General features: G+C 44.4%; 1 protein-coding gene across 1 annotated transcript in view; it reads left to right on the forward strand.

The window, feature by feature from the left end:
* Nucleotides 1–6,175, forward strand: part of LOC129324030 (uncharacterized) — a 181,011-nt gene extending 174,836 nt beyond the window's left edge. Inside the window, exon 5 of the mRNA XM_054970994.1 lies at nucleotides 5,516–6,175. Coding sequence (XP_054826969.1) covers nucleotides 5,516–6,175 — 660 coding nt within the window. The remainder of the gene's footprint in view (nucleotides 1–5,515) is intronic.
* The last annotated feature ends 5,534 nt before the right edge of the window (nucleotides 6,176–11,709 follow it).

The raw sequence follows: 11,709 nt of genomic DNA on the forward strand, positions 1-11,709 counted from the left end.
TGGCAGGGCTTTTTTTCTGGGAAAAGAGGTGGTGGAACTCAGTGGGTTGCCCTCGGAGAAAATGGTCACATGGCTGGTGGCCCCGCCCCCTGATCTCCAGACAGAGGGGAGTTTAGATCACCCTCCACGCCATCTAAAATCCGCACCAATCTAAGCCCCCCTCTGTCTGGAGATCAGGGGGTGGGGCCACCAGCCATGTGACCATTTTCAAGAGGTTCCGGAACTCCATTCCACCGCGTTCCAGCTGAAAAAAAGCCCTGGTTGTCGGGACGACATAGAGAGTGTAATCTAAGGCTGCATGATGCTGCTTGGTTTAGCCTTTTGTTTGGTGGGATGCTTTTTTGAAAAAGTTACTTGGCTGAAATCATGGCTACAGAGGTGTTTCTCCCCTTTCCCCCTTCAGAGTGTTAAAAAACCCTGATAAAGCATTTTATATACTGCTTTTCTAGAAGACAAGAGCAAGTTTGAATTATATATTACAGCAGCCCCTTCCCTGTTTCTTTTATACCACCCTCTCACCCATAATTGTTGCCAATGCTCAGAAATTTTTAGTTGTGTGAAAAGACCCCTCCGCCCCTCATGTTTCTTTGTCATGTTGTTAGCTGCACTTATATACCGTGCTTATATACTGCTCTTCTAGACAGATTAGTGCCTCACCTAGAGTGAACAAGTTAGTGCCGTTGTTATCCCCATAATACAAGCTGGGGGGCTGGGCCCGAGAGGAGTGGCTTACCCAAGGCCACCTGCTGAACTCAAGGCAGTACTGGGATTCGAACCCCTGAGTGAACAGGCATTGAGCTATGAGCCCCGGGGACCTACCAGTCTGCCTGCTGCACTGACCTCCTGCAAAGCAGCCTTGGCTGTCCCTGGAGCAGTGAGCCAGCCTATCTGAAGGAGCAAAGGTGAAGTGCACCATGGGATTCAATCCTTCCTCCCTCCCCATCTCAGAGGATGTGGGATAAAACTCGTGCCTGTCCATCCACGGGATTGAGAGATGTGTGACTGCATGAGCAAGTGCATAGAAGGCTAGTGGGGAAAATTTGTAAGTTTATTCATTTGCTCATACCCAGGTAAGTCGTCTTGTGTAATTCTCTTCTAAATGAATAACATAATCCTGTGTCACGGAATGGGACAGACATATAGCAGAGTGGGTGCTGGTCCTCCTAACTACAAATATAATAGAAGACGCTTCTGCAGGCCAGAATTAGGAATGGTGTGGTTTCTCAGGGTCAAAATACACAATGCATGGGACACAATTCACAACACTGTTGCCTGACCTGATTCATAGTCACACGTAGGATCAGTATAAACTTACTGTAAATGCATTATGTTACTCCACGGATGAAAGTGGCCGCAGGACGGAAGCCTGAAGCAATCTTTGGACTTGCACGCAGGGACATGATGTTTTCAAGGTGAGCTACACGAGTTCTACATGTGATGATGAGTTGGGATGACGACATCCCCACACATGTCACACACATCATGTATTTTGGCTATCAGCTAAACACAGAGATATGTCCAGAGGTTTGTTGTTGTTGTTGTTGTTGTTGTTGTTGTTTTAGAAAAGGTGCCAGTACTCATATATAAGGTTGCACCGATTTCCACCAATTCCACCAAACTTAGAACTGAATATAGAACTGGAGCATTTAGCACTTAAAACTGGAGCCAGCCTGGTGTAGTGGTTAGAGTCCCTGGCTAGGATCTGTGAGACCCAGGTTCCAATCCCCACTCTGCCATGGAACCTTGCCATGGAACCTTGGCCCAATCGTCCTCTCTCATGCCCACCACACAGGGTTGTTGTGAAGCTAAAATGGAGGAGAGGAGAATGATATAAACTGCTTCGGGTCCCCACTGTGGGAAAAGGCAGGGGATATATTAAGTAAATAAATTAATTAAATTTCAACTGCACACATGAAAACCTCAGATACTTCTGATGGAAAGAGCTGTCAGGGCATGCAAAGTGACTGCCGTGTAACATTCAGCCATTCTAGCAAGACTCAGGGCCTGATTTCCCTGCACACAGAATTCTCTTTGCTTCTCTCTTACAGGCGCACTCATGTTCACAAAGCTGCTGGCACGACTTCTGGCTCTGCATTTGATTATGCTCCTTCTTGGTAAGAAACACTCCTGGGCTGCGCCTAAGCCCCTCTGACCTTGGTACCAAGTGCTTGGGGGGGGGGCAATTGCCCAAACTTATCTTGACAGCGGTGTCAGCTAAGGGCCTTTGCTTGCTGCATTTACAGCTTGACCGGCTTTTGCCAAACACCAAACACACACAACAATTGAAAACAGACTAAAAAATAAACAGAGTACATAACATTTCAGACAGGAGGAGCCAGCTACATAACTCTGTTCACCGAGTGTGTAATACTAACATCCCCACAGAGTATCATGCAATGATGAATCATTGCTTAGCCCCTGGACAGTTTTTTCCTCTGTACACCTCCTCCATGCCAGGTGCAATAAAACAGTCTTTAGGTGCTTCCCTGTTTCACTTGGGAGGGGGTAAGTGGGAATGGCTGCTAGCCTTCAGGTGATGGCTGGATATCTCCCAGAATTAACTGATCTCCAGCCAACACAGATCAATATCCCTGGAGAAAATGCTTTGGAGGAGGGTTCTATGGCATTATGCCCTGCTGAGGCCCCTCCTTTCCCCAAACTCCACCCTCTCCAGACTCCGCCCCCTCCCCAAATCTCTAGGAATTTCCTAACCCAGATCTCACAACTAGATATGGGCACAAACTGGGAAAATACCAAACCATGTGGTTCGTTGCATTTCACGAACCACAAACTTTCACAAACCGGTTCATTTGGTTTGTGAAAACATCACTTCTGGGGCAGCAGAAGGTCACTTCCGGGGCTGCAGAAAGCCCATCCCCCCATTGCCTAGGAAACTGATTGATCGGTGCCAGGCTGTCTGCAGTGACGAACCAAAAAATGAACCAAATGAACCAGCCTAAAATTCAAGGTGGTTCATCAGGAACGGGCTCTGACGGACCGCAGGTTCGCAAACCATGCACCGGCCCGGTTCGTGACGAACTTTGGTTCACATTTCGGTTCATGCCCGTCTCTACTCACAACCCTACTGATCAAAGCCTCGGGTTATCAGACCTCAGTGAGGTGTCTCCCTACTCGGTCCTGTTCCACCACGTGGAACAGAAAGAACTAGTGCCACCAAAAAGGAATAGACGGATATCTGTAGGCTTTAGACCTCCTGTTATTTGCTGTAAATGAAAAGAAGGTTTTAAAGTGCCAGGCACCTCTCTGACTCATTTCCTCCCTGCTTTGCTTCACCTGGAGAAGGGGTTTCAGGAAAATCTCTTAGCATCAAAGGGGGACATATTAGACAAACTTTACATTTTAATTTGATTGGCTGTGAGGCAAGGAATCATGTTAGTACTCCTCGCACTTACACTGCCCTTGCATGAGCATTGGGGGAGGGGGCGCAAAGAAACTCACAGGGAATTGGAATGAAGGGATGGAGCAAAGGACTGGATTATTCCCCACATGTTTAATGGTTTAACTAAAGGACAAGGCCACGCCCATGTGTTCTTTATTTCGCAGCCATCCCGATACATAGCACGCTGGAGCATCAACTTATCATGACATTTTTTACTTGTTCCACAGTCCCAAAATTACGGCAGTTTTCATCTGATTAACCATTGTTATCCAATTGTTTAAGTAATCAAGCCGCAGACATTGATATTTTCAAAATCTAAAACAGATTAAAAATATTGAAATGTACTTTTTTTTTTTTAACCATGCCCAGTTGATTTGTACCTCTAAATATGAATTTGGGTGTCCTTAATTTAGCATAATAATTCTCCTAAGTACCATTGCAAAGCCACAACAGGGCAACAACTAACTGATATTTTTGGTTCCCAGAGACAGGAAGAAGCTATGATTTCTGGAAAGAGCTCCATGGTAATAACTACACCTTGTACCACTCTGTGCAGGTACTCTATGCTTCTGCTATTAAAGCCGTTTCCACACGGCTCCCCGCTGCTCATAACAACCCGGAAGATTGCACAAAAAATGTGGAAGATCACGTTTTCTCGCACGAGATTTGCGTGACGTCACGTCGCGCAAATCTCGCGCGAGAAAACGCAATCTTCCGCGTTTTTTGTGCGATCTTCCGGGTTGTTATGAGCAGCGGAGAGCCGTGAGGAAACGGCCTAAATTTAACATTTGTTTTCATACCAGCATACAATTTCCCCCAAATATTTTCTATTATACAATATATATTTTATAGACTTCTGTGGATGTCTTCTATCTCCCCCTTCCCCTGCAAAAATGCATGGGTGAAGGTTTTCTATGATCTTCCCTACTTTATCATTTATCGTCGTCATCATCATCAGAGTAGATTATAAACTTATTTAAATTGTAAAGTTACTCCCTTCTAAGCCCAATTACTTCAACACATTTAGAAGGGTGTAAATCTTTTCAGGATTGCATTACTAGCGTCAGCAATGCATGTGCGATCTATTATGAGGTTCTCCTGGGAGTTTTGCTTTGCTTGTTTTATTAATTAGCAATCTCTGTAGTTGAAAAAAGGGGGAATATATGGGGGCCACCTACCGTTTTCCCAAGAGATGAAAAAGGAGCTTGGGGAGGGCAATTTTGAAAAGAAAAAAGACCAGAGGAGGAAAACATTAAGCAGCCTCTTCTCCCGTCCATACCAGCACTTCTGTTTGGGGTTTAAAAATAAAGAGAAAAGAATCGCAGATGTCTGCAAAATGTGTAATTGGATCCTTATTGTTCCCTACAATGTCTTCTCAGACACTTCTCTCCCCTCCAAGACATAATGTTGGATAGACAAGTGAGAAAAACTGAGCTAGGGGAGCTGTGATTCTAAACTGAAACTTGAAATAGTATGTGTGTGTTTAACCTGTCCATGTCCTAGGGCCACCTGAGCAGCTTCGTATACAATTGGTTTACAGAAATTAAGTAAGCAAAAAGCAAATTATTCAATGGCTAGATAAGCAAGCCCGTCTTTCTGTGTATGGAACCACCAGTGGGACTGATCTAGGGTCAAAAAAATCTCCTCCCCACTTCGGGAACATTGGAATTCCAGAATCATTGAATGACAATAAGAGCAAATATGTCCCTCCAGCAAGGATACTAACACTCCTTAAAGTGAATCAGCAGAACTGGATATCTCTGTGAAGCTGTGTACAAGAAAAAAGCACCATCTCACACACTTCATGTGTAAATGGCACTAAGGAAGTCACTTTTGTAGATCCAGCCATGACCTTGACATGAAATATGAAGCTATCTTATATCAATGGTCCACCTAGATCAGCCTTATCCACTCTCATTAGCAGCAGTTCTCTAGGCTTTTAGGCAGAGGCCTTTCCCTACTGAATTGAAATAGGGACCCTTATGCTCCTCCAGTGAGCTGCAGCTTTCCTCCCTTTGCCCAAGTTAAATAACGACTGCTTTTATAATAGAGTAGATCCATAAGGTGAAGTATAATCAATATCTCTGACTGTTCCCTTTTCATTGTGTTCCCCAGGTGGTAAGAGAAAAACTTGAGGACTACATTAGGAACATAGATCTGCTCCTACAGAAGTTCAGTAACACAGCAGGCTGTTGGGTGAATGAGCAACTAAGAGACACCAAGAACTGGAATGAAGAGTATGTGGGGGCTTTAACCAAGCTGGTGAGTGAGCGTGTCCAAACACTACATGAGTGGCTAGAGGTATATTCTCAGGATCTCAGTGCATGGCTCAACACAAACTTTGGGAGCCTCCACGAATGCCATGATACACATACCAAAGATTTTGGCTATGAATTGGGTACAGAGATCCTAGCCCATGATGAATGTTCAGAAGAATACGTCAACCTATCAGATACGTGGCTGGACCAACCTACTGACATTGCCCTGTATGAGTGGTTGGGTGAAGCCCTTGTGAACTTCTACCAAGTACTAGAGATACATGGCAGCAATGTAAGCAGTTCACTTGAAGACTATGCTCGCACTCACATCCAGCTCTTAGAAGATCATGTAGAAATCCTAGAACAATTATGGGACAGCTACACAGCAGCTACTAGCATGTGGTTGGAAGAACAGGATACAGCTGAAGAAGCATCCTTCCAGAAATATATCTGGAATTTTTTAAATGCGGGCCCCGAGACAGAAGAGCAGGGAAGTGCAGAAGCAACAGCAAGTTAAGTGCTTTAGTGTTACAAAATGTCTGGAAGAGCATGCTCGTGCTTTGGAACAAAGTACCATTGAAGAGTAGCCAAAGAAAGTGAGCATCTTAAAGACACTTTGGAGGATAAATTCTGCACAGCATCCTCCTCCAGGCAGCCAATATGAAACATGCTGTGAATTTCTGTAGTCTACATATGTGCAGGCTGTAATTTATTAACGAATAGAACTCAAATAATTATCTGTTCCTTCCCTCCCATTTTTCTCACACACACAAAGCTGCATGATAGTAAAGAGCCCAGTCACACCTTTAAGACTAACCAACTTTATTGCATTATACCCCACTCAGCTCCCTCCCCAAACCCTGCTGTTTCCAGGCTCCACCCTTCAAATCTCCAGGAATTTCCCAGTTCGAACTTGGACTTTCTATAAATGGTACACATCCCCACCAGCCAGAACCGAAATACATCCAAAGCAGGAAGCTAGATGGATAGGTGGCAAGGCTCTTGAATGACAAAGGGTTGCTAAAGGAAGACAGGGAGATTGTAGAGAAGCGGAATGAATTCTTTGCATCTTTTTCACTCTGTAAAATGTGGGGCAGTCACCCTTGCGTTTCAACCTCCAGTTAGAGCCTGGAGAGCACCTGGAATTGCAACTGATCTCCAGACTACAGAGATCAGTTAGCCTGAAGGAAATGGCAGTTTGGGACAGTGGATTTTATGGCATCACTTCCGCACTGAGCTCCCTTACCCCCCCATTCTCAGGCCTCCTGAGACTCTGGGTCAAGCTAGACATGCAGGTTTTTAAAAAGTTAGGTCTGGGAAACCCCAACTTGGGTTCCCTGCAGCCTCAAAGCAGCTTTGGGGAATGGCTGTTTAAAAATAAAGGAGAGCCCAAACGGCCTCAGAATGCCTCCGCAGGGGATGGGGAGGCTCCTTCCTCCCCACACAAGCTGTTTTGCTGTGTCACAATAGCACAAGGGAGGAGTTTTCCCCAATGCTCTATGTGAACAGAATATTCCATGTGGAGCAGAAAAAACAGGAGGAAAACAAGGGAACCCAGACCCAGCTCTTTAAAAACCTGCATATCTAGCATGACCCTCCATCCCTAAATATTCAGGAATTTCCCAGCTTTGAGTTGGGAACCTATGACAAAAACAAGGTCATCCAGTAAATTTTATAGCCATCGGGTGATTACTGTACATGCAAAGGAACTATCCCATTGTTAAGCAATAGAGATGGGCATGAACCGAAATACAAACCAAAGTTCATCACGAACTGAGCAGGTTCGTGAACCGGCAGGTTTGTGAACCGGCAGTTTGTCAGAGCCCATTTCTAATGAACTGCCACAAACTTTGGGCCATCAGTATATTTATTACGGTCAGAGACCAAAAGTAATAACATACAGCAAACTTTAGGCCAGTTCGTTTGGTTCATTTTTCAGTTCTTCACTGTAAACAGCCTGGTGCCGATCAATCAGTTTCCTAGGCAACAGGGGGATGGGCTTTCTGCAGCCCTGGAAGTGACCATCTGCTGCCCTGGAAGTGACATTTTCCTGAACCAAACGAACTGGTTTGCAAACCGGGGCAAGTTCGTGAAAGTTCATGGTTCGTGAAACACAACGAACCACAAACTGCACAATTTGGTATTTTCCCAGTTTGTGCCCATCTCTATTAAGCAACCAAGAACCATACATGCATATATATATTTAAATGTATTGCAATAGTTTGCTTTTCTTCTGCAGTGCAGGACACAAAGCAACCAAGAAGTTATAAAAACCACAATATTATAAAAATCACAATATTTTGAAGCTGCAATGTAGATCATTGATGATGTCTTGGACTGGCTTAAATTGGGAGCTGTCAGTGACAACCAGTGGTGTACTTATTTTTGGTACGAGCTCTCTCAATATCCAAAAAGGGGCACAAATCACAAACATGGACTTCAGTGGTTCTGAAATTCCAAAATTTCCACCCAGGGCCAATTCAGGGCTAGAGACAGGAAGGACATTTGGACTATGCCTCAAGTTCTATGCCTTGGGGGGGGGGGAACTAGAAAAGTATTTGTTAAGTAAAAAACAATATTCAAATTATGTCTCACCTTTTTGGGGTACCTTATTTTGTTTTAATATCTCATATTTTTATTTTTATTATGGCTAGCGGCATCAAAAACAGGAAGTGGCCCAGGTTTCTCAGGATCTCTGTGATCTAGATCTGTGAGGGACTGGTTCCAGCTGAGATTCTGTGTATTCTTTGGCCTTTATCTGACCTGGTAAACTACACGTGAAATTAATTTAGGGTTACCAACCTCCAGGTTCTCCCGGAACTCTTGGAGTTCTCCCAGAATTCCAACTAACCTCCAGATCAGTTCCCATGGAAGAAGTGAGGCACTCCAAAGTGATCTGTCGAGGCTAGAAGAGTGGGCATCCATGTGGCAAATGAGGTTCAATGTAGCCAAGTGCAAAGTAATGCACATTGGAACCAAAAATCCAAAATATAAATACAAGTTGATGGGGTCTGAACTGGCGGAGACTGACCAAGAGAGAGATCTTGGAGTCATGATAGATAACTCACTAAAAACGTCAGCACAGTGTGCGACTGCCATAAAAAAAGCTAATGCTATGCTAGGGGTTATTAGGAAAGGGATTGAAAACAAATCAGCCGGTATCATAATGCCTCTGTATAAATCGATGGTGAGGCCTCATTTGGAGTACTGTGTACAGTTCTGGTCGCCACACCTTAAAAAAGATATCATAGCACTGGAAAAAGTACAGAGAAGGGCAACTAAAATGATTAAAGGGTTGGAACACTTTCCCTATGAGGAAAGATTGAGGCGCTTGGGGCTCTTTAGCCTGGAGAAAAGACGACTGAGGGGAGACATGATAGAGGTTTACAAGATAATGCACGGGTTAGAGAAGGTAGAGAAAGATGTGTTTTTCTCCCTTTCTCACAATACAAGAACTCGTGGGCACTCTATGAAATTATTGAGCAGTCGGGTTAGAACAGATAGAAGAAAATACTACTTTACACAAAGGGTGATAAACACATGGAATTCGTTGCCACAGGAGGTGGTGGCAGCTACAAGCATTGCCAGCTTCAAGAGGGGACTGGACAAATATATGGAGCAGAGGTCCATCAGTGGCTATTAGCCACAGGAGATAGATGGTATTCTCTTTGTGGGGAGGTGGTGCTCTGTTGTCTTGGTGCTGGAAGGAAGGCCGTGGGAGGGCTTCTGGTGTCCTGGCCTCACTGACAGTCCTTTAGATGGCACTGGATTTCTAGCCACTGTGTGTGACAGAATGTTGGACTGGATGGGACACTGGCCTGATCCAACATGGCTTTGCTTATGTTCTTATGTTCTTAAGTGACATCTTTGGAGGGCAGATTCTATGGCATCACTTCCTTCTGTGCTCCTTCTTCTCCTGAAACTTTGCCCTTCAGACATTACCCCAGATCTCCAGGAATTTCTAAGGCCAGAGGTGGCATGCCTAAGTTAATTGTGAGCTTTGTGATTTGAGCTCATCCTTCCTTACCTCATGAATGTACTTGGACCTTCGCTTACCCCTCATGTCACAGACTAACATGGATAAATCACACTGAATTCTAATTCATGCTAAAGAAACACAATGCCTAAAAAGCATACCACAATGCCTTCAAAGCATGTCTGTTTATATTTGAACTCCAGCCCTGCTGGCTCTCTTTTTCTTTCTTTCTTTTCTCCCCTCTTGGGTGGAAAAGGAAGAGCAAGAGGTCAGGGAAGAGAAATCTTTTTTTAATGCACAGCTTTGGATACAAACCACATCAACACAGCCAGAGCTAGACAGATATTAATGACATTATAGCTCCGCTCCTCTAAGATTTTTAACTTTTTTTCTCCCTCTTAAATATTATTTATCTACTTTGATGGCTTTTTCAACATGGGATACATTCCATCCTACTGTGTATGGGGTGGGGGGAACCACTCTAAAGGCATTTGCACAAATTAAGTGGTATTTTCCATCTGAGATCACCCTTCCAGACGTGTAATAAATACGCAGTTGTTATTCAATCGTCGTGCAAGCTGCAACACTCAGACGTCTGCCTTTCAGAAACTATTTCTGCAACAAGGATATCACATTTTCTTCTACATTCCTGCAGTTTCTATAAAAATGCAATTCTTTGCCATTCCATGCATCCACTGCTATGTGAAACTGAAGAACAGTAAAACTTCTTTGTCCAGATTTGGATTGTTTTTGCATAATCCAGAACAAGCTATTTGCGGTTCCGCCCCCCCCCCCCATCCAATTGCATCTCTGTACATGTTCCCAGCCTGCAGAAATGCACATTTCCTCAGAAGGAAATCTACCAATGGGGGCAGCACATGGAGGCAGCCAACCAATGGGGGGTACATACCGAGGAGGTCGGTAACAGGGTTTAGGATAATATGTTTCCCAATACCTGGTACTTATCTGAGAATGATCCATGAACTGGACATGTTGGGGACTGAACCTGGGACTTCATGCAAAGCAGGTACTCTGCCACTGAGCTTCCGCCTCTCATAGTTAAAAAAAATAGGTGGGAAAAGCCACAATTCTTTTTTAAAAAACTTCAGAATCGTGAAATATAGAAGCAGATTTAGACGTAAACACAAAAGAGTTTATGTACAGTAATTACAGCACAATCTAAAGAATCAGAGATTCACATACTTCCAATATATGGTTTGGAACTTAGCATAATGTTAATCGCTCAGACTACACTAGCCAGAAGACTTGAATTTGCCAGATATCTGAATGAAGCCAGCTGCATTTAATCCAATACCATGGTTTTTGTAGGCTGATTTTATTTCCAACCTCTCGAAACTTGGCAAAAGGTTTAGAAGGTTTTGTTTGGGTGTTTTTTTACAGATAAGTAACGTTACAAAGATCTTCCTTTCTTAATTATTCTCCAGTACAAAAAGACCCCTTAAATGTCAAGACATAAAATGGCATCCAGAGAGAAGTCTGAGGGACAAAGTTCCTCCAGTGAGCCCCTGAAAAAAGCACAACTTTCCCACAGTATGTTGTAGAAATGACTGGCTGTGGCAGGTAGGGAAACAAGGGTGATGGCTGCTCACCCAGGGGACCCACACTCCAAAGAAGCTTCAAGAGGAGGGCAGAACAGCCATGGCCTATTTCCAGTGCATTGACCAGCTGCCCAGCAGGAGCTGGTATGTGTCTTGTAGCATTCGCTGCCAAGAGGCACACAATCATCCCCAGGACCAAACCATCTGGTGCACCTAGCATATGGGCAAGCTGAGGAAGAGGTTGGCTGTGAAGCGAATGGAAGCTCTCAGGGGCCACAAGAAGGCAAACTGGGAAGAGCTGGGCTGGGCCACAGAAAATGGGCCAGATATAAAAGGGCAGGAGAAAGGCTGTGGAGGCTTAGGGGGAGGCAATAGTTGAAAACAGACAGGAAAGACAAGAAGAGGAAGAAAGAGAGGAAAATAATTCCGGGGGGGTGCCCCCTTGGGGCAATGGTAAAAGGATTGGTGGCTTGACCCCTCAGGGAGACACATGGGTGAAGGCAACAACAGGCTACT

Source organism: Eublepharis macularius, chromosome 1 (assembly GCF_028583425.1).
Source record: "Eublepharis macularius isolate TG4126 chromosome 1, MPM_Emac_v1.0, whole genome shotgun sequence".
Taxonomy (NCBI): Eukaryota; Metazoa; Chordata; class Lepidosauria; order Squamata; family Eublepharidae; genus Eublepharis; species Eublepharis macularius.